Source organism: Tursiops truncatus, chromosome 19 (assembly GCF_011762595.2).
Source record: "Tursiops truncatus isolate mTurTru1 chromosome 19, mTurTru1.mat.Y, whole genome shotgun sequence".
In the NCBI taxonomy this organism is placed as follows: Eukaryota; Metazoa; Chordata; class Mammalia; order Artiodactyla; family Delphinidae; genus Tursiops; species Tursiops truncatus.
Genome location: NC_047052.1, coordinates 43,994,564 through 44,018,085, shown reverse-complemented (window position 1 = coordinate 44,018,085; position 23,522 = coordinate 43,994,564). Strand labels below are relative to the sequence as shown.

At 42.7% G+C, this 23,522-nt stretch overlaps 1 protein-coding gene across 6 annotated transcripts in view; it reads left to right on the top strand.

Moving 5' to 3' along the window:
• Positions 1-1,000: 1,000 nt before the first annotated feature.
• ZNF793 (zinc finger protein 793) overlaps positions 1,001-23,522 on the top strand; it is a 49,517-nt gene continuing 26,995 nt past the window's right edge. The window contains exons 1-6 of one of the 6 annotated variants that reach the window (XR_012328168.1): positions 1,001-1,248; positions 2,579-2,720; positions 8,437-8,558; positions 13,235-13,280; positions 19,944-20,073; positions 20,594-20,689. Coding sequence is in view for 5 of the 6 variants with exons in the window: in XM_019941234.3 (XP_019796793.1) it covers positions 13,266-13,280; positions 19,944-20,073; positions 20,594-20,689 (241 nt within the window). In the remaining variant the exon portion in view is untranslated. The other 5 variants (XM_019941237.3, XM_019941234.3, XM_019941235.3 and 2 more) reach the window with 5 other exon arrangements.

Genomic DNA, 23,522 nt, shown 5'->3' with positions numbered 1-23,522 from the left:
TGTGTTGGTTTCCATCCCTCCCCTGTCTCACTTACCCATCCTCTACCTGTCAAATAAACTGCTTGCACTCACACCAATATTTCAGGTCGTCTTCTGGAGCGTGAAAATAAAGGAAAACCTCACTCAAATGGAGTAGGGCGGCCTGAAAGGGGAGCTCTCAGGCAGTACCACTCCATGTCAATTACAGGAAAAACTGACCCCAACAGAAGAATCGACAGGAAAGAATCATCAATCACAGGCCTCAACAAGAAGAGATGTGCATTGCATCTCCTAGCAGAAATCCACTACCCCAGCAACTCAGCCAATGAGAAACTCTCATCGCTCTGAGCTTTCACTTTTCTCCAAAGGACTTTTCTTCAAAACAATCCCTCCCAACTACCTCCTTTTCCTCTATAAAATAACTGTTCCTCTCCTTTGTTTGGTGGACTTGCCTATGATTTTTGCTGTAGCTTGCCCGTCCGGAATTGCAATTCTCTGCTATTCCAGAATAAACCCATTTTCTGGTATTTCATTTTTAATGTCAAAAAGCGTCAATCCACCTAAGATAAAGACTCGGCTTTCGACGTATTCTTTCAGTAGCCGGCTAAGAACCTCCTACTTGCCCTCTCTTGCAGCTCCGCCCCCTCCGTAAAGTATCACGGGGGCCTCAGCCTCCCCAACAGAAGAGCCTCTCTTCTTCGCTGTTCTCCAAATCCTAGAGCTAGCCCAGAAAAAGTGTCACCTAGCTTTACAGACGTTCCTCCTGAGAGATGGCCGCGCCCATTGCACGTAAAAAGCGGTATAAACGGACGCGGCCATCTTACCTCACTGCCTGCGCAGCTGGAGACAAAGAAAACTCAATTTCCAGGTCAGGGAGCCTCTATATTGGTCTCAGGAGGTTTGGGCTTCTGAGACGCTAAAAGCAGCAGTGACGTCTGTGTTTAGGGACCCCGGAACACTTGCCTCTCCCCGCCCTAAAATAGCCTAATCGTCTAACAAATGGCCTAGTCATTCGCCGTACGGCACAGATTTAAACATGGCCGGCCCCAGCAAGAGGTTGTCAAGCAGGCGCGGCCATCATACCTGCCACAAAAATTCAGAAACCCAGAATCCTGTTCTCTGGAAGGTTGCCAGGTGGCGGCCGACAGCCTCAAAGTTGCGACTGAGTCTGCGCACGGCCACTCCGGATGGGAAATGCTCATACCGCGGAGAGGCGGCGTGGTGCGGCAGTTTCAGGTTATGGGCGCGGATGCGGGGAAAATGGGAAAGGTCAGTGTGAGAAACAGTCCAAATTCAGGACCTGTGTAGGAGGGCGACCAGACGGCTACGGTGGCCCAACTGGGTCAGTCATGGGAACCCGTAAGGCTCAGAGACTGAGGGTACTGAAGGGTTAAGTGATTGGGCGTCCGAGCCTCTTGGGGGAGGGAGTCTGGGGTGACGGGTTTGTGTGAGTCGGTGTCAGAGTCTGTGAAGAAGATGGATTGGGAGTATATGGGAAGCAATAAACGAGGATTCTTGATTGAGAGAGTGCGTGGGGGTCAGTTTATGGTGGTCTTCAAGGGTCTGAGGCCAAGTGGGTTTCTTCGAAAACACTGATTTGAACGGCCTTAGGGCTCAGTGATCAGAAGCCTGAGGGGTCAGTGATTGGAGGTTCTAAGTTCTGTTTGGGTACCTGGAACTGGTGATTGTGGGAACTTCGGGGTTCAGTTCTGAGGGTGGTCAGTGAGGATCAGTGTTTGCAGAAATCTTTAGGCCATCAGTGATGAAGATTTCCTTTAGATCATCGATGGGGGTATCTGAGGGCATCAGTGACTGGACTTTTGTATATCAGGGAATGGGGAATAGAGGGATCAATGTGGGGGGGAGGTGTCAGTGATTGGGACTGTTAGTAATTGTGGGGGGAGGTAGGACAGTGGGAGTCCGCGATTGATCCCCAGTCTTTGGGATAGCATTGGAGATCAGTGTGGGTTCGCCATCAGGGATCTGTGTAATTCACTGTTTCACTGTTCGGCAATCAGAATGGATCAGTGAGTTTTGTAGTCACTGACTAAGTGGCCTTTGATGGTCAAGTTTGGCATTCCAGGATATCTGTGACTACAAGGACCTCTGGGAATTAATAGATTGGAGACACCGCGTGTGTCTGTGATTAGGAGGCTTAATGGGGGTTGATGTTGAGGCTTGCAAAATGCAGACGTTGGGGATGAGAGAGTCAAGGATTTGAGACTGCAACCCTGCACAGTGGGAACACACTTCACCCATGTGACATGCCCCAGCTGATGAGCAACCAGTTCCGTTCAGTTCGTTAGGGTGAAAGCCCACTTCAAAACTCTTTTTGAAACCTCCCTCTCTGGGAATTCCCTGGCGGTCCAGTGGTTAGGACTGTGTGCTTTCACTACTGAGGGCCCAGGTTCAATCCCTGGTCGGAGAACTAAGATCCTGCAAGCCGCGGGGAGCAACCAAAAAAAAAAAAAAGAAACCTTCTTCTCCCTTTTTTACTGTTCCCCACATGAATGAAAGTGCTTTGAAAGGATCAAGTGTTAGAATTCTCTAAAGTAACATCTTGTTAAAAATGCATATTTCTCCTAATATTTCCTTTAAGGTTCTTTCTGGAAAATGTAATGACATGTCCATCTGTGACAGCATCCCAAGAGTCAGCCTGGTTTCTGGAAATCTATTCTGACTCCATGGCAGCTAGGATGGATGTAACTTTGCCTGTGGTTAGAAAACGAAGGGTTTACTGAGTAAGTATCTAAACTGATGTAAAAGATTTTGCTGAAGGGGCAAACCTTGAGAGCATTCGGAAAATACTTTTATCTAGGCATAACTTAAAAATAGTGTTCCCACCACACACAAACACACACACACACACACACACACACACACACACACAGACACACACACACACAAAGAAAGAAAAAAAAAATTATTATGTGAGATGATGGAGATGTTAACTAACCCTGTTGTGGTAATCATTTTGCAATGTATACATGTATCATATCAGGGCATTGTACACTTTAAACTTACACAGTGTTATATGTCAATTATATCTCTATAAGGCTGGGGAAAAAAAGATGAATTATGGAAGGAAAAGAAACTGGATCTAGAAGTTACTGTGTTCTAAGAATTTTTTTGCTTCGTTCTGTTTTTTAGGCATGGTACGTTTGACCTCTGTGAATCTGTGCCATATAAAATCCTGGTAGAACAATTCAATAAACGTAAAACCACAATAACAAGCGCAAAAACAAAAGTTAAAGCTACTTTTAGAAACTGTTCTTCCCTGAAATTAAAGTCAAACTAATGGTGATTAAGATGGACTGAGACAAAATTACAGATGAAATGCAAATATGATTTTGACCATTAGCTTAATAAAAGGGTGAAATGCTGAAACAGTATTTTAATTGTTTTTATAAATATTACGTTCAATCCTTATGTAGTCTTTAGACAAAACACAATGAGTATATCACCTTAAGGAGCAAAGGAAGTTGAGAGTAAGGCAGGTAACATCTTTCAGAAGCCATACATGTCAAGCTTTCATTTTTAGAGCAGACAGTCTCTGAATTTTCCTTCCACAGAATCAAAGATACAGACCACATATGCAAGGGTAAGGAGTTAGGGCATTTTCTTTTTCTTGTAGCTCTTTTCCTTCATCACCTACACTGTGCTCAATGCCAGATGTGGGAGCAAATACTTTTTCTTTTTTAAGTTTTTAACATAAATCTTTTATTGAGATATAAAATGCATAGAAAAATATACATACAGCTCAATGAATTGTCACAAAGAGAACACTCCTGGGTGTTCAGATCACAAAACAATGTTCTAGCACCCTGAAATTCTCATGATACCCCCTCCCAGTTACTACCCTGCCACGGGGAACCATTCTCCTAATTCTAACATTACAGATTAATTTTGTCTGTTCTTGAACTCTAATTAAATGGAATATCTATACCTGATGGAGTGGCCATATGTGGCTCTATGTGAAACATTTTTTTAAGTTTGAATACAGATTGTTTCATTTTATTTATGCAAGAAACATTTTTCCAGATCGTTTCCAGATCTGGACACAGATACACAGACAGTCAAATGTTCTTATGTTAAGGCTACAGCTCAGTGAATTTTTACATTGCAGAGAACTGTGTAAACACAACGTAGATCACGATATACATCATTTCTAGCATGCCAAAGCCTTCCTTATCAGTCAATACCCACTGCTGCCCCTGGGTCTAATTCAATGGATTAATTTTGCCTGTTTTTGAACTTGACTTAAATGGAATCATAGAAATAATCTGAAGCCAAAACATTCATACAATGTGGAAGTTTTGTCTGAAATTCTGAAACCAGACACACGCCAGAACAAAATTCTGTTCTATAGCCCTGGCTTGGCCATTTGAGATTGCCTGTTTTCTGTTATTCCCTCTGGAATCCAAAAACATAAACATTTAAGTGAACCCTGCAGTTTGGGGTGAATTTGGAGTCAGGATCCTGTTAATGAAGTTAACTAGTTAAGGCTGATTCTTCTTTGTAGGTAATTTGGAGGGGGACCTCAGAGCCTCCTGGTCAAAATCTCTTAGCCTTTGGAGACTGACCATTGGCTGCAGAGACTGAATAAGGCAGCTTGAAAAAGAGCCTGCAGGGAATTCCCTGGAGGTTCAGTGGATAGGACTCGGCACTTTCACTGCCGTGGCCCGGGTTTGATCCCTGGTCAGGAAACTTAAGATACTGCAAGCAGCGGGGCATGGCCAAAAAAAAAGCCTCCATGTGGTTGCCTGCCTCCATGTGACAGTAAATTGTAGACATGATAGCCCTTTTACCCCTAATGTGAATTTCCTGAGTACAAGAACATTTTCTTATGTGACCACAATATAATTATCAAAAGCAGGGACGTTAACATTGCAACACTATTATTATTTAAAAAATTTTTTTCACATCTTTATTGGGGTATAAATGCTTTACAATGTTGTGTTAGTTTCTGCTGTACAACAAAGTGAACCAGGTATATGTATACAAATATCCCCATATCCCCTCCCTCTCAAGCCTCCCTCCCACCCTCCCTATCCCACCCCTCTAGGTGGTCACAAAGCACCAAGCTGATCTCCCTGTGCTATGCAGCAGCTTCCCACTAGCCATCCATTTTACATTCGATTGTGTATATACATCAATGCTACTCTCTTACTTCATCCCAACTTCCCCTTCCCCCTCTGTGCCCTCAAGCCTGTTCTCTACGTCTGCGTCTTTATTCCTGCCCTGCCACTAGGTTTATCAGTCCTGCTTTTTTAAATTCCATATATATGCGTTAGCATACGGTATTTGTTTCTGACTTACTTCACTCTGTATGACAGATTCTAGGTCCATCCACCTCACTCCAAATAACTTGATTTCGTTCCTTTTTATGGCTGAGTAATATTCCATTGTATATATGTACCACATCGTCTTTATCCAGTCATCTGTTGACGGACATTTAGGTTGCTTCCATGTCCTGGCTATTATAAATAGTGCTGCAGTGAACATTGTGGTACATGTCTCTTTTTGAATTATGGTTTTCTCAGGGTATATGCCCAGTAGTGGGATTGCTGGGTCATATGGTCGTTCTGTTTTAGTTTTTTAAGGAATCTCCATACTGTTCTCCATTGTGGCTGTACCAGTTTACATTCCCACCAACAGTACAGGAGGGTCCCCTTTTCTCCACACCCTCTCCAGCATTTATCGTTTGTAGATGTTTTGCTGATGGCCATTCTGATACCTTGTTGTGGTTTTGATTTGCATTTCTCTAATGATTAGTGATATTGAACATCTTTTCATACATTTGTTGGCCATCTGTATGTCTTCTTTGGAGAAATGTCTATTTAGGTCTTCTGCCCATTTTTGGATTGGGTTGTTTGTTTTTGTGATATTGAGCTGCATGAGCTGCTTGTATATTTTGGAGATTAATCCGTTGTCAGTTGCTTCATTTGCAAATATTTTCTCCCTTTCTGAGGGTTGTCTTTTCTTCTTTTTTTTTTATATTTTTATATTTTTGCGGTACGCAGGCCTCTCACTGCTGTGGTTTCTCCCGTTGCGGAGCACAGGCTCCAGATGCGCAGGCTCAGTGGCCATGGCTCACGGGCCCAGCCGCTCTGTGGCATGTGGGATCTTCCCGGACCGGGGCATGAACCCGTGTCCCCTGCATCGGCAGGCAGACTCCCAACCACTGTGCTACCAGGGAAGCCCCCTGTCTTTTCTTCTTGTTTATGGTTTCCCTTGCTGTGCAAAAGCTTTTAAGTTTCATTAGGTCCCATTTGAAACAGTATTATTATTGTTATCATAGTAGCATCAAGTGAAAAAAAAATCAAAAACAAAACACACAACATAAGAGCTGTGAGTTGAGTTTTATTCAGTGTCTTACTGAGAACTATAGCCCAGGAGACAACCTCTCAGCTCTGAGGAATTGCTACGAAGAGGCAGGGGAGAAGCCAGTATGTATATGATTTTTTTTGACTGGGAAATACATGTAGTCAAGCATAAAAAGATTATTGCTAGTCACAAAGAATAGACATCTCAAGTTAATGATTTTAGTGCTTTTCTGTGTATGGAAGAATTTGGGGTGATTGAAATTCTTCCTTAGATATGCATCTGAACTATCTAGGTGCCCTTCTATCGAAAGCACAGAGTGCCTCCTGTCTTTTCCATTCTCAATTTCCCTCAGGGCACACTGTCAGTAGGCACCCACAGTGGCTAATGACTTGATACTTGTAGAACTGGAATGGTGAGCAACATTTTTTGTTTACAGCTGTCTCATCCACAGACCTTATTTAGATTTCTTTAACTGTCCCAATAATGTCCTTTATAACAATTATGTTTTTCTGGCCCAGGAATCTAATCCAGGATTACATGTTGCATTTATTGTCATGTCTCTTTAGAGTCCTTTAATTGGGAATATTTTCTCAGTCACTTTTTGCCTCTTTTGACCTTGATGTTTTGAGGAGTACAAGCTAGTTATTTTTATAGGATGTCCTTCAATCGAGTTTTTCTGATTTTCCTTATGAAATATGTACATTTCTGATTGCTAGTTGGAGTTATGGTGTGTCCTCAATGTCCCATATCAGGAGATGTATGATGTTGGTTTGTCATATTGCTGGTAATGTTAACTTTGATCATTTGGTTAAGGTTATCCACTGTAACCTTAATAGTGGGTTGTCTACCATAAAGTTATGTTAATAAGTATCTTATGGGGGCATTTTTTGAGACCATGTAAATAACCTCAAACTTTCATTCACTAGTGTTAATATTATCCTTTAATGATTGTTGCCTGAGTCAATCACTACTGTTATGGTTGCCAAACGATGATTTTCTAATTGTATCATTCCCTTATATTGATTAGTTGGAGCTTTCCCTTATCCCCCAGTATCCCCCTCAGTATAAATATAATAGTGCATCCTAGATACATATAAAACAGGAGCTACACATTAGAAACTTACAAGCTGTTTACACTGTTGAGTTAGATCATGAGCCAGAGCTCAAACCTTCTAAATCTCAAAGAAAGCATCTTGGGAGATTGACTAGTTTACAGAGAAAGAGTTGTCAGATCATGTGACAAATAACCCACATAGACAGGAAACCTCTAGGGTCCCACTCTGGCCAGATAGATTTCTAAAGTGCTGTCACAATGAGGGATTTGGGAGCTAGAGAAGGAAAGAAACGGACTGTCAGAAATGTAGCAGAACAGTCAAAACCTGATGAAATGATCCATACATATTGTAAAACCCAGGTCATGGTTTTGTTGATTCTGTGACAGTATATCATATTGTATTTTTAAAAACTCATGGTGGAAAAGGTCAGATGAGATTATGTGGGATAGTTTCTTCAATTGAGTTTTACCAAACTGTGGGTAGTTTTCTGTGGTTTTATTTTCTGTCTTGATTAAATGTTTAATCAAAGAAGTTAGAAGATATATATGAAAAGTGGAAGGAATCATATCATCTCACACCGATCAGAATGGCCATCATCAAAAAATCTAGAAACTCCTGGGTTTGGTTTTGTTTTTTTTCTCAGTTCCCTGGACAGGGATTGAATCCGCACCCTCAGCTGTGAAAGCCCGGAATCCTAACCACTAGGCCACCAGGGAACTCCCATGGGTTTTGTTAAAGGAGGTAACTTTTGGAAAGCCCCTAAGGATGGGCTTCTTAAAATTACTATTTATCATTCCTGTTTTCACAGATGAGGAAAATGAGGCCCAGTGAAGTGAATTGTCTGGACTAGGTCCCTTCAGTCAGTTAAAGGAATCACTGGCTTCAGACTTCTGTCTGAGTAACTCTCAGGCTCAAGTTCTTTCCAGAAGATCCCCCTGCCCCAAACCCGGAGCACAGCCATCATTCAGATATGTCTACTGCCCAGTCTTCTGCAGGCTTCTTCCTCTTAGGCCTCAGAAAGTATTTGGGGAGGGTCTGTTTGATGACTCTCACCATGGGCTCTGCTTATCTTCAGGTTTCCTGAGTGCCCTGTACACCTTTGGGTCCCACCACCTCGCTGGACAGCAGGGCTCTCCGTGGGGCCCACAGGACCTTGGACACGTCTACAGAAAGCCCTGTCAGCAGCTGCAGCTGAGGGTGAGTTACTGTTTTTTAAAAATATTTATTTATTATTTGCCACGCCACAGACATGCAGGATCTTAGTTCCCCGAGCAGGGATTGAACCCTCGCCCCCTGCATTGGAAGTATGGAGTCTTAACCACTGGAACCCCAGGGAGGTCCCAGAGGATGAGTTACTGTTGAGAAATAGAGCTGTGAGAGCCTAGCAGACCAGGTAAAAGACTGTCTGGTCCAGGAGATGGGAATTTGGGACAAAAATCCCCTTATGAAGGAGTCACCTAGGATCCAGACCTCTTGCGAGAGCAAAGATTCCTACATAACAGGAAATATCATCATCCCTGAGCCAGAAGTTTAGCAAGACTCAAACTGTTGTCTCTCCTTCCAGGGACCCTCCATGGCTACATGGTGGGAGAAGGGTTGGTCCAAAGATTCAGAGAGACAGGCAGAAGTGAAAGGAGAGGCAGGGAAGGCCATGTTCTCTCCTGTGATAGGCCTGTTCTTTCAGGGGAAGGGGACATTGGTCCAGCCCACTGCATTCTGCCATCTTGTAGTGTGGCATGTGGCCAACCCACTCCCCTATTTTTTCTGGCCCTGTCTGGACTCTTAGCTGCATAGCCATGGAGACCAGGCTGAGGCTGAGTAGCCAAGTCCAGGCAGGTGAGGGAGGGAGCGTAGTGGCCCAAAGCTGAATTAACTGCCCCAGGCCTTTCCTGCCAGCTCAATTCCTAATGGACAGTTCAGTTCTCTCAGAGAACCCCGTCCCCTTTTCAAACCCTCCTGTGACTTCCCTCATAATGAAAAAAGGCAGTGGGAAAATGAATGAAATATGTAAACAATGAAATGCATATGTGTTACAGTTACAGATTAGAGTAAGAAACATCTGCCACCCAAATCGAGCCACTGATAATATTTTATTGTATTTCATACCAAAAGTTTTTCTACATATATATTTCTTAAATAACGGGATTGTAGGGTTTTTTGTTTTTTAAAACTTGAGCTGTAACTCACATAGAGAATAACATGTAGCTTTATGAATTTTTCTATATATGCACCCTCATGTACTCACAGCCCAGATCATGATAGAGAATATTTCCAGCTCCTCAAAGGCTTCCCCACTTCTCCCAAGCAGTGCCTGCCCAAAGCCATCACTTAGGTCAGGGTTGCCTGTTTCTGAACTTCATATAAATGAAATTGAAACAAGTTGATCATACCTTGTTTTTTAACTGCTTTTTTGACTTACAGCTATAACTTGATTAATATATTATTTAAGCAAAGAAGTATCTGTATTTAACATTCAAGAAAATCACTTTTTATTTCTTCTGTAGAAGAGACAGGAATCTAAGTAGTTCATTTTAATACCATTGAGGCAAATTTGTTATATCTTGTTAACAGGATGCTCCTTAACAAATGACACATAAGGGAGCTTTCTGGGTGATGGAAATGTTCCATATCCTGATTGTGTGGTGATTACATGAGTGAATAATTTGTCAAAACTTATCGAACTGTACAGTTAGAATGGGTTCATTTATTATGTGTAAATTATACCTCAGTAAAGAAAAAACATTTTTTAAGACACAGTAAGCTCATTGCTCAGTCTCTTCCGCTGCTGATACGATAGTTAAATGACACTTTCACACTCACCATGCTTTATGACTTATGCTTTATGACCTGTACAGTATTTCAGTGCATTTAATGGCTATTTATTGTCCATTAAATAAATGATATTTATTGTCCATTAAGAGAAAAGTAAAACATTAACTCACTTAGCACTGTAGTGTTAGGAATTTTTCCATATATGTACCCTCATGTACCCACCACCCAGATCATGATAGAGAATATTCCTGCACTTTAGAATTATTCTCTTTTTCAAAAGATGATATGTCAGTAGTTCATGAGAAAGAACTTCTGTAAAACAAAGCAAGGAAAATGTATTCATTTGGAAACAATTTTTTCCCTTAAAACTAGTGTCTTCTGCCAATCACTAAACTAATTGGAAGCTGTTCACTTTCCTTAAAAGGAGAAATTCATAATTTTATTTACATTCTTTCAGAGGTTCAGAAGGGCTTCTAGAATTTCCTCCTCTCAGAGAATCTTTATTTTTTCATAGTAACAACTTGAACAGTTCCTCATCAACACTATTGGAATATATAAGTAAAGCAAACAATAATTTTTACCAACATTATTAAGATACTGTATAAAATTCTTCCTAGCTTTTGAATAATTTAGTAGGTCTGGACCTTAGGTGACCTTGAGGCCTCAGTCTTCATCCTGAGGTAGTTTGACCCAATGAACCCTCTGTATTATTAACATTTGGCATGCCTGGGCTATTTTACCAAGAAAGTTTACCTTCACTTGTCCAATTAGGACAAGTATTATCTCAGTTCGAGGATGATAATATTATAGGAATTTCACCTTCAGTGCTAAGCTCACCATGTGGGCAAGCTTAATATTTAGGGACACTGAAGTCCTTTTATACTTATGTGACATTTGGAATAAATCATTTTTAAATTCTCAGGCTTACTTGACACATAAAAGTATAAAATTAAATAAAGTCTGTTCTTCCAGCTGTGACCAGTTCTTCTCAGTCTCCTCTGGTTAATTTTCTTTGATCTCAGAATTGACCAACTGTAAGACTAGGGCAGTCACTGATTAGTGTTGGAGGGATTATTCATGATTATGTAAAGAACCCTCAGGACAGTAATTTGCTAGACGTGTTTTTACAGGAGAGAACATCAGGATAGTCAAATGGTGTGAATGTCACTATACTCAGGAAAAGCTCTTCTCTGTCCTGTAGGAAAATTAGTCTCTTCTTTTTGCAAAGGAGAGATACTAGTTGCTCTGTTTTAAAGGTTGTCCTCCTAGACTGTTTCTCAGTGGGCAAAGCCTGGATCTGGGGGGAGTCAGCTGTGGGGCTGACAAAGTTGGAGTTGTCATCCATCAGGGCCACAACTCAAGAATGCCGATCAGGAGACAAACTCTTGTAGCCCCACAATGGTGGGATGGTTTTCCTGCCCTCAAAGGCGTGAATCAGTTCTGGTGGATGTAAGACTTATTTCATCTGGGCCTTGCCTTTTGCTTTTTGCCTTTCTTTTCCTTTTCTCTTTTACTGAGGTATAAAATACATAGAGCAAAATGTACAAATCATAAATATACAACTTGATGAATTTTTAAAATACATATACACACTCATTTAACCACCACTTAGATCAACATTTCCATCACCTTAGAGCTGGGGTTGGCAAACTCTAACCCACTAGCCAAATAGGGCCTGCCATCTGTGTTTGTAATTAGTTTTATTGGAATATAGCCACACTCATTCATTTACATACTATTATCTACAGCTGCTTTCGTGCTACAACAGCAGAATTGAGTAGTTGTGGAAAACTCCATATGACCCCCAAAGTCTAAAATATTTACTGTCTGGTCCTTTAAATGAAAAGTTTGCTGACCTACCTTAGAAGGCTCCTTTCTGCCCCATCTCAGTGACTCATTCCCTTCCCCCATTCTGACTCTGTCACCATATTATTCATCTTACCCATTCTGGAACTTTCCAGAAATGGAATTATACAGTATATTCTCTCCTATGTTTGACATCTTTCATTTGGCATAATGCCTGTGAGATTTATCCATGTTGTTGCACGGATGTCAGCAGTTCATTCCTTTTTATTATTGAATAGTATTTCATTGTATGGATGCATCACAATTTATCTCGTTCTCCTGGGCAGTTTCTAGTTTTGACTCACTATGATCAAAGCTGCTTTGAACGTTCTTACATTAATACAAGTCTTAGTTGAACAATATTCATGTATTTCTCTAGTATATATCCAGGAATGGAACTGTGTTCAGCTTCAGTAGATATGGCCAAATGGTTTTCCAAAATGGTTGAACCAAATTACAGTCCCCTCAGTCATGTGTGAGAGCTCTTGTTGCTTCTGGATGTGGATTTTCAATTCCAGGCTGTAGATTATTGGCAAAGTATATTCAGGCCTATTTATAAGGTTTCTCACTACTGTGAGTGAAAAACTTAAAACATTCTTAATCAATGTTTGGTACAAATTTAGTTCCATATTTCCTAATACGGTGGATGTTTGTTCTCATCTGTTAAAAATTATTTTTTAGGGAATTCCCTGGCGTCCAGTGGTTAGGACTCAGCGCTTTCACTGCAGTGGCCCAGGTTCAATCCCTGGTCAGAGAACTAAGGTCCGGCAAGCTGCACAATGCGGCCGAAAAAAAAATTATTTTTTAATGACAATACTTAATACACTGGTGGGTGAATAACAAGGTTTAGCCTTTCAGTAATTATTTGTACCATACTTTAAGTAACCATTAGTTTTATTAATGTTACACAGTTATTTTACTTCGCTTTGAGTTTTTTTGTAATATTTTCATTACAGATATGGAAGCCCCTTTTCCAGAATATACTTGGGGCCAGTTATTTAAGTTTTAAGGATTTTGTTTTTTAATAACTTTCAGTTCTTACTTGGTAGCAACTTTCGTTTCCTGGTAAGTCTCCTCTGTGCATCCACATTCTGAATTGAATGGCAACATTTTTTTCTTCTACCCCAGTGATCTAAAGCATGGGTTTTTGTCCAAGATTTACAGGGAATTTGCAAGTTCTAAAACAAGCCTGGTCCCTCACAGCTCTGTTCTCTTTCTCCATCCTCCTCCCCACCCCCCCATCTCTGTCTTCACAGGCCGCAGATCTTTTTCCAAGGACAACAGAAAATGATCGAGTACCAGGTAAGTGTGACATTAACGAGCCAACTTTCGGGACTTCCTTGGCGGTCCAGTGGTTAAGACTCCATGCTTCCAATGCAGGGGGTGAGGGTTCGATCCCTGGTCGGGGAACTAAGATCCCACATGCCGCACGGCGTGGCCAAAAAACAAACAAAATGAGCCTACTTTCCCTTCTTGGGGAAACTGTTCTAGAAAAAAATATATGCATTTCAACCACATATGCCTTGTCATAGGCTGGGTTCTCAGGAAAACAAACTTGGGGATGGAAATTTGCACACAGAAGGTTTACTAGGGAGGCTCTTGGAACACCTGTAAGTCAGTGAGGGAAGCAAGGTGGGCAGAGGGAGTTGTTGAACAGAGGCATCAGTTGATCTTATAAGATGCTCTGGAGCTGGGATGGTCCTCAATGTTGTCCTGAATGGAGGCAAGGAGGCCTTTGTATTCTGAAATCAACCAGTCATTGGTTGTAGGCTGCCCCAGGGAGGGGACATAAACTTGGGTGGGGTCGCTCCCTTTGGCCAAGGGAAATTCTCTAAAGGCTTCACGCCGGCAACAGCCAGCCATCTCCTAGCAGCTGGGAGAAGTACCTCGGTACTGCAGGGAGATTTGGGTGGAATACCACAGCCTCTCTATACACATAGACACAATGGCCAGATACTTATTACGCATACTACTCTACCCTTTTTTCCCAATTAAAATATCCTAGAGATTGTACCATATTAGTACTAAGAACCATGCCTTTTTTTAAAAAATAACGTACATAATGCTCCATCATATGCATGGAATACTTAACCCATCCCCCATATTATGGACATTTCGGTAGTTTCCAAATTTGATATTTTAAGCAATGATGCAAGGAACATTCTTTGTTGGAATGCAGATGTACAAGGGGAGAGTCCAGTGAGAGTCAACTGTGGACTTCCTGGTAGCCCAGCAAAAAGGCAAACACAGCCCATGACTTGCATTGGCCATAAGGAAGAAGTGTATTGTTATTTCCAAGAGAAAACTAGCTTTCTAGGGCACTTTTTTTAAAGAAGTGTCTTAGACATTGATGTTCCTGTGGTTTTGAACCTTCTCTGGGGCCTCTGGAGGTGGTTTCGTCCACTCTTAGGTTGATGCTGGTGCGTCTGCAAGTGACTCCCACATCCATACCTAAGCTGAGGCGTCCTCTGAGAGCTTCAGACCCCTTTGCCCAACATCTGCACCTGGCTGCCCCAGAGCACTTCAGATTTAATGTGTACAAAGTTGAACTCTTGATTTCTGTCTCCTCTTCCCTGTTTCTCATCTCAGGAGATGGTACCATCCCACCAGGCAAGCCAAGACCCTGAGATTTTCCCTTGACTTCTCCCCACCTTCCACCTCTCACACTCAGTCACCAAGTCTTGCTGATTTTACAGCCTCAGTGTTTCTTCCATCTCTCTCCTCTTCATCCCTGTGTTTGGTGAAAAAGACATGGCCTTTTAGGTGCAGGATTACGTCTTTTCTGCTTTGCTCTGTTCTATTCCCTCCCATTCTGTTTCATCCTATCCTATCCCACTCCACCCCATCCCACCCCATTCCAGTTAGCTCTTTTTGGGAAATACTGCCCAGAACCTGTCGCTGAGCCAGGTCCTGTGCTCTGTGATGAAGCCTGACTGCTGCTCACGCACTACCACAGTACGTTGTTCTGGCATCAGAGAGGGAGTCTAGTTGGTACCTCCTTTGCGTGGGTCTTCGGGTCTCACGTGCCAGCTTCCATGGCCTCCACCCTGGTTTTGGTCCTGCCTTCAGATCCATCTGCCTGGGCCACTACTCAAGTGCTACTGTTGCAGGAAAAAAGAGTGGGGTACGAGAGGGTGGTCACATCCCAGGTCTCAGGTGAGTCCCTGGGATGGCTGTCAAGTGTGGATTCTTGGCTTCACGCAGGAAAGAATTCAAGAGCAAGCCACAGTAAATTGAAAGGAGGTTTATTCAGGGAAAAACACACTCCACAGACAGAGTGTGGGCCATCTCAGAAGGCGAGAAGTGCCAGGGTATGTACGGGGACTGTCAGTTTTTATAGGGGTGGGTAATCTCATAGGCTAGTAAGTGGGCAGATTATTCCAACTATTTTAGGGGAGGGGCAGAGATTACCAGGAATTGGGCCACCACCCACTTTTTGGCCTTTTATGGTCCACCTTGGAACTGTTATGGCACCTATGGGTGTGTCATTTAGCTTGCTGATGTATTACAATAAGGTATACTGAGGCTCAAGGTCTAGTGGAAGTCAGTCATCCACCATCTTGGACCTAGTTGGTTCTAACCAGTTTATGTCGTGTCCTCAATAGCTGTCATTCTTTTAAAGGTTGTGCCCTGCCCCCTTCCTGTCTCACCACCTTAGGACCCAGCATTCTTCAAGGAAACCTACAGCCTGCTGAGAGTGGAGAGTGGCTGCTCTCAGCCCTTTCACCTCTGTGGGGCCCTATCAATGCTTCTTCTCTCCAGCCACTCCCAGAGATAGTGGGCCAGTGCCACTGGCACTGTGCCGTGCACTAGGGCTCTCCATCTCACTGACACCCAGGCACAGGTCCTGGGTGTCCCCCCCCAGCTTTTTTTCTGTCCTTTAGAATTGTTTTCCCATTCTTAACAGATTTTTAAATAATGATTTACAATCTTTTTCTACTTAAAATAGGTACTTTTATATTGTGCTGTCATATGCCAGGCAAAGTTTATAAAGGCTTTACACATGTTAACTCATTTAAACCTCATAATATAATAACTAAGAGACACACACTATTATTATCTCCATTTAACAGATGAGAAAACTGAGGCACAGAGAGGTTAAAGAGCTTTCCCAGGGTCGCTCATTTAGTGGCTGAGCCTGTATTTGAACTCGAGCAGTCCTGCCCCAAAGTTCATACTTTTAACTGATCTGCTCCATTGCCTCTTGCGTCTGTCAGTGACTGTAAAGCAGTGGACAGCAGTCCACAAAACCACCCTCACTTCTGACAGCAACTGTAAGTTTAGAGGTTCCCAAGACCCTCGGGTTTGATAATTCGCTAGGAAGACTCACAGAATGTTATATTCACAGTTAGGGTTCATTACAGCAGACGTATATGGATTAGAATCAGCCGAGAAAAGAGACACTTGGGGCAGAGTCCAGGAGAGTTCCACACACAGGACTTCCATGTGTCCTCTCCCAGTGAGTGTGGACAGTGCAAAATTCTCTCAGCAACCATGTGTGACAATACAGAGTATTGCCAACCAGGGAAGCTCACCTAAGCCTTGGTGTCCAGAGTTTCCTTTGGGGGTTGGTAAACTAGACATGACTGACTGCTGACTTCAGTTTCCAGCCCCTCTGGAGGTTGAGCTGATTGATGTCTGTGAGCCAAAGCTTCCCCTCAAAATCATGTTGTTAGACTATCTGGTGTGGCCCAAGGCCCCCAGGTAAACAGAGACACTCTTTCCTAGGAGGATGTTACAGGGGCTTAAAGATTAACTTCTAGGAACTGAGGGCAAAGGTCAGACCTCTCCTTGGGCAAGGTTAAATTCTCTACTATACAGTCACTTGAAGATAATATCTTAGGTACTAAAGAAAAAAGTGTTTACTTACAGGAGTAGAAGTTTTTTCCCCACACCAAACAATTCTCCAATTCTATGCAGACCATACAAGTTAGGGGGTCAGTCTTACAAGACTGCCTCCCACTTCAGATGCCTATTTGATAACCCAGGTGGTCACCTGAACTTCTGAGTAGCCAGCTATAAATTGGGGGTTCCCATGACCCCCTCCTCAGTTTTGATAATTTGCTATAACTCACAGAACTCAGGGAAACACTTTACTTACTATTACAGGTTTATTATAAAGGATATTATAGAGGATACAAATGAACAACCAGAAAAAGGTACGTAGGGTAAGGTACAGAAGGGGCCTGAACACAGGAGCTCCTGTCCCCATGGAGTTTGGGGTGCACACTCTCCTGGCTCTGTTCACGAACCTGGAAGCTCTCCAGGGTTTTTATGGAGATTCCATTATTTAGGCAAAATTGATTAAATTATTGGCCTTTGGTGATTAGCTCAATCTCAAATCCCTCTCCCCTCCCCAGAGATTGGGCGGTGTATGGCTACAGGTTCCAACCATCTAATACCTGGGTGGTTCCTCTGGCAACCAGCCCCCATCCTCAAAGAGTTATATCATTAGTATAAACTCTGAGATGATTGACACGGGCTTGTTACTACTAATAAAAGACAATCCTATTATTGCTTCTGTCGCTCTGGAAGTTACAAAGGTTTAAGAAGCTCTGCGCCAGGAATCAGGCAAGAAGATCAAATATATATATATATATCTTTATTTATTTATTATTTTTGGCTGAGTTGGGTCTTCATTGCTGCGCACGGGCTTTTCTCTAGTTGCGGCCAGCGGGGGCTACTCTTCGTTGCGGTGCACAGGCTTCTCATTGTGGTGGCTTCTTTTGCGGAGCACGGGCTCTAGAGCACGGGGGCTTCAGTAGTTGTGCCACGTAGGCTCAGTAGTTGTGGCTCATGGGCTCTAGATCACAGGCGCAGTAGTTGTGGTGCATAGGCTTAGTTGCTCCGCGACATGTGGGATCTTCCCGGACCAGGGATCAAACCTGTGTCCCCTGCATTGTTGGCAGGCGGATTCTTAACTACTGCGCCACCAGGGAAGCCCTAATATATATATATATTTTTATATATATATATATATTTCTTAATATATATATTTCTTAATATATCACAATATCACAGATGCCTTCTTAGGTTAGTACCTGTGGGTCTTTCAGCAGCTATCTGGTTCCGGGGCACTGGGCTCTTTGGAGAATTTGTTCTCTGTGCCCTAAACCAGAGGACTGACAGCCCGGACAGTGTAATCTGAGGCTTGCCAGGCTTTGGAGCCTCCTTTCCAAACTTCCTCCTCTGGGTCTCCAGCTGGACTCTTCTGCCATTGGCCTCTTGTGTTTTAGTGTCCCTTGGGGCTCTGGCCTGAGTACTCTGCTCATCCTGTCTCCTTGCTGAGAGAGACCACACTGTGTGACAACTTTAGCTACCACTTCTGTGCTGATGGCTCACACAGCTTTAGCTCCTTTCCTGTTCTTGTTCCTGACATGACTCATGTCCATCCTGCTGCCTGCCGAGTGTCTCCCCCTTTGTGTCCCCAACACACCACATCCTCTTTGCTTTTGCAGTTTTTCTCAGCTGCAATTGAGATTGGTGACCAGTGTCACCCAGTTGCCTTTGAGATACCACAAAGGTAAGGGTGTTACCCTTACACCTTCTTCACACCCCACAACCAGTTAAGGTACAGGTTCTGCTCTTCTTTACGTTGGTCCTTCTCTATCTCACTGTTTCCATCTTACTTGTGAGCATCATCTTCCACCTAGGTTAGTACAGAGTCTTTCCTTTCTTCTCGCTCCAGGTCACCCACCACATTTCTCTTTCCATCCATTCACTTTCAAACTATCTGTGAGTTCTGTATCTCTTGTAGGCAGTATTACTTTTTTTTGTTTTGCAGTACGCGGGCCTCTCACTGCTGGGGCCTCTCCCGTTGCGGAGCACAGGCTCCGGACACGCAGGCTCAGCGGCCGTGGCTCACGGGCCCAGCCGCTCCGCGGTATGTAGTATCTTCCCGGACCGAGACACGAACCCGTGTCCCCTGCACTGGCAGGCGGACTCTCAACCACTGCGCCACCAGGGAAGCCCGGCAGTATTACTTTTTTATCCAGTCTAACAATCTCTGCCTTTTTGGAGTGTTTAATCATGTATTAAATAACCTTATAATTTAATATAGTTTAATGTAATTATTGGTAGGATTGGATCTATATCTTTTTAGCATTTAGTTTTCTATTTGTCCCGTCTGCTTTTGCTTTGTTTCTTTTCTCTTGTGTGTGTGTTTTTGTGCGGATTAACTGAATAGTTTTTAGAATTTTATTTACTTCAATACACCTCTTTGCACTGAGTTTAGTGATTACTCTAGGGAACAATGTCCCTCCTTAACTTTTCACAGTCTGCTTAGAGTTACCATTGTACAGCTTGACACGGAATGTAAGAAGCTCACCACATGCCTTCTAGAGTGTGCTTTCTACACACCCTACTCCCTTGACAGATTTCTCATTGTCTTAAAGTCCATCATTTCATCACTCACAGGCCTCTGTACTCTCTCCTGTAACTGAGTGATTTGCCATCCTTAAAATCACTGTTTGGCCCCCGTGCCCTTGTTCATGCTGCTCCCTCTGCAAGGAAGGCAGTTTTTCCATCTCTGCAGAGAAGATTCAGCTGTACATATCCCTTAGCTCTGAAGCCTAACTAGACCCTGATAATTTTAGTGGACCATTCACTTCTCTGCGTGCCATAGCCCAGATGTCCTGCTGTCACAGCTCTTGCCCTTTCACCCTGAGGGCCTTACATATTGCTCTCCCTGCCAGGCTGTGAGCTCCTTGAGGTCAGGTGCCACCCATGACTGTGTCCCCAGCAACCAGGACTGGGTCAGACACAGTCTTCAGTCAATATGTGTTGACCCAAATATAAATGACAGTGGCTTCCAATCCCATCATATATAGTCCAAAGCCAGGAATATAAAAGGCATCCTAGATAAATGATCATAATAAGCTCTGACCTATGAACATTATAAAAAGTCAGAACCATCCACCTCTGCCTACACTTTCCCCACATGACTCAATGTCATTTCATCTTCAGCAGAGACCTGTGTCATTCAAGGATGTGGTCGTGGGCTTCACTCAAGAGGAGTGGCATAGGCTGAATCCTGCTCAGAGGGCCCTATACCGGGATGTGATGCTGGAGACCTACAGCAACCTCGTCTCAGTGGGTAAGAACAGCTCTGCCACACAATCTAGATTATGCTTGAATGACCACCTTTCCTTTTTCAGTTGCTAAAAGTAACTGAAGTACCTAGAACCTCTGAAGTACCAAATAATTTCTATGTCTCAGACACTGTTTTAGCCACTTTTAAAATATTAGCTCATGTAATCCTCATAAGAGCCTTATGAGGTAGGTACTGTTAGTACCACTATTTTACACATTTGGGAACTGAGGCAGAGAAGGTGAAGTAACTTGCCCAGTGTCACCCATGCAGTACATAGCAGAGCCAGAGCGGGATTTGAACCCCAGCAGTCTGGCTGCACAGTGTGTATTCCTAATCCTTATTCTGTGTGCTTCAGTGAGCTTGGCTTGAGTTTCAGTGGTCCTGGATTACTGCTTCCTTTTGAGTTCTGGACAAAGTGTGTGTACAGTCTCCTCCCAAGTACAGTGTCTGTTGTGTAGCCTTTAATGCTGCCTGAGAAGACCAAGGAGCTCAGTCCAAGGCCTGGATCATTTCCCTGGAACAGGTTATGAAGGCACCAAACCATATGTGATCCTCAGGCTGGAGCAGGAAGAAGCACCATGGATTTGTGAGGCATCATGCTCGGGCTGCCACTGTCGGGGTAAGTGTGATAAATCCAGCAAAAGACATACTAAGGGAGGCTGGCACCTTTGGGATTTTGTTCAGGGTCCAGCTTTTAAAAGCCTTAGAGCTTTGAAAGCCGCTGGAGACATTTCTCTGAGAGCTTCAGCCTTCTTGGTGACCCTTCAGCCTCCATACATCCCACCTCCCTGTGTGCTTGCTCCATTTCCTTTTCTCCAGAATCCTTGGCCTCTCTCTTGAGGTTATCAGTACACTTTCTCTTTCACATTCAGGCATTCTTACAAATAAGCTGTGATTCTCTTGTTCTTGCCGATTCCTTCCTATTCTCTATTCTAACAGTTTTTGGGTAAAATGCCCCAGACCTGCCTGCCATACTCAGAGTCTCACTTCCTATCCTTTCCTTAATCCCTTGTTATCCCTGAGTCCCTTAATTTCCTAAGTCACAGACGAGGAAGCAGTGAATTCCAGGAAGTGAACAGGGACAGTTGGGTTGTGAAGGAGACGCCTGAGTTTGGTCTGTCTTAACCACTTCTATTTAATTTTCAGAATAACTGCCCCTCTCCCGTCAGCTCTATAAAATATCTCAACAATAATCCGTGGTATCCTGAGTGTTGGTAACCTACTCTTTAGAATGCCTCTGGACTTCTGCTTCTCCAATAGAGTTATGAGTTTAGCAAGAAGAGTCAGTGCCATCTGTTTCTGGATCTCTTTATGCCATTTGTACTTAGTGTTATAATCACATGATTGAATTAAATATTATATAAACCCCAAAAACATTCAAGTCATTTCATGCTTCTCCCCAAAATAATGTCTTTGAGATTACCACCATCCAGCTTTCACTGGTTGTAGTAGTAGCAGCAATAGCATTAGAATTTCTGGCCAACACTCAGTGTGTGCTCACTTTGTGCCAGGTCTGTTCTCAGTCCTTTACATATATCAACTCATTCAACCCTTACAATACCTGTGAGGTGTTTATTACCAGCCTTTATTCCCCCATTTACAAATGAGCAAACAATCACAGAAAGGTTAAGAAACTTGTCTAAGAACATATAACAAAGTAAGGGACCAAATGGGGATTTGAACCCAGGTGGTCAGGCTCTAGAACCAGTATTCTTTTTTTGTAATTTTTTAGCCATGCCGCGCGGCATGTGGGATCTTAGTTCCCCAACCAGGGATCGAACCCGCTCCCCCTGCAGTGGAAATGCAGAGTCTTAACCACTGGACTGCCAGGGAAGTCCCTAGAACCAGTATTCTTAACCATCACACTCTGATGCCCTCTGAGGTGAATTTTGCTTCATGAAACTGCTCGTCAACCTTCCTGAAACCATTGTAACCTGGCTATCAACTGCTTTTCTTTTCCCTCTTTCAAGAATTTTATATAATAACTGCCCAAAAAATAGTATCCAGTCAGCCCTCCTTTCTAAGTTCTCTGTATCCTCTATTTCCCTGGCTGCAGCCCAGCCTTTTCCTTCCAAGGGACTACTGCATTTTCTGTTTTCCAAACTTGATTCTCTTCTCAATGGTGTAACTCCCTAAAGAAGTCATCCGTTCTGAGACCATATGATGCTCACAACCGGCCTCTTTGACATTTTGCCACCTTTTGTCCGCCTTGTACCACCTAGGATCCCCTACCCCCCATTTTACCAGTCTGGATCATCTCCACAGTTATGTCCACTTATTCCTGGTTTTTGTCGAGCAAGAACTGAAGTCATCCTCTTTTTTGCTTGCTATCTCCCCTCCACCCCACATGCACACAAGTGCATGCATATATATACCTCACCTTACTTTTCATTCCAGAGTTTTGCTACCATGAGCTCATTTTGAAGCTTCTGTCTCTGTCACCCTAATTGTTCTATGCTTATGTGCTAGTTTTGTTGGTTTTCCTTTGAGAAATTACTTTAAATCTTCCTGTCTACTTTTCATTTCCCACTGACATCTCCTAAAATTGGACCCAAATTACCTCATGCCTGAATGTCTTTAAGTTAGGGGTTCTTAATCATTTTTGTGCCATGGAACTCTTAACCATTCTGGTGAAGCCTAATAGACCCCTTTTTTACATATTAAAAAATAATAAAACCCATAAGATTACATGAGATACAAATTACTAAAATACAGTAATTACTAAAATAAAGTTAGAAAATGCAATATCAAAACACTAATGATGTTAGTGATATTAATGATAATAGTAGATATACTTCCTTATTTATATATTAAATTATGAGATCTCCCGTCAGGTCAAATAATTGTCATGATCTCAAAGTAGTGATGATTGTAAACATATTTTGAGAAATCTGTGACAACTATAGTGTGACATGAAAATACCTTATTCACAAACTAGGACAGTTACAGGAGCTAATACTAATGTTTTGTTGTTCACATTCATAATCAAAGGAAATGCTCAGTTGTAGTTAGAACAGATTTCTATATACCAAGTTAAGAGCTCCTACTTTAAATTCTAGTTAGCTTCATTGATTCCTTCTTTTATCTAGTTCATCTTAGAGCCCTTGCCATTTATATTATTACTAACTAGCTCAACATAAACTCTCTGACTGCTGTAACAGTGCTTGTCAAACTCTTAATATGATAACGAAGCATCTGGGCAACTTGTTAAAATACAGATTCTGACTCTGTAGGTTTGGGGGTGGGGCCCAAGATTCTGCATATCTGCCTACATATCAGTTCCCAGATGAGGGTGATGCTGACCATTGAGAACCATGCATTGGGTAACAAGGTGCTTTATGACATTTAAACCCCTTTCCTCTGTAACAGGGATCAGCAAACTTTGGCCTATAGGTCAGCCACCTAATTTTCTGCATAAACTTTTATTGGAACACAGCTGCACCATCCTTACA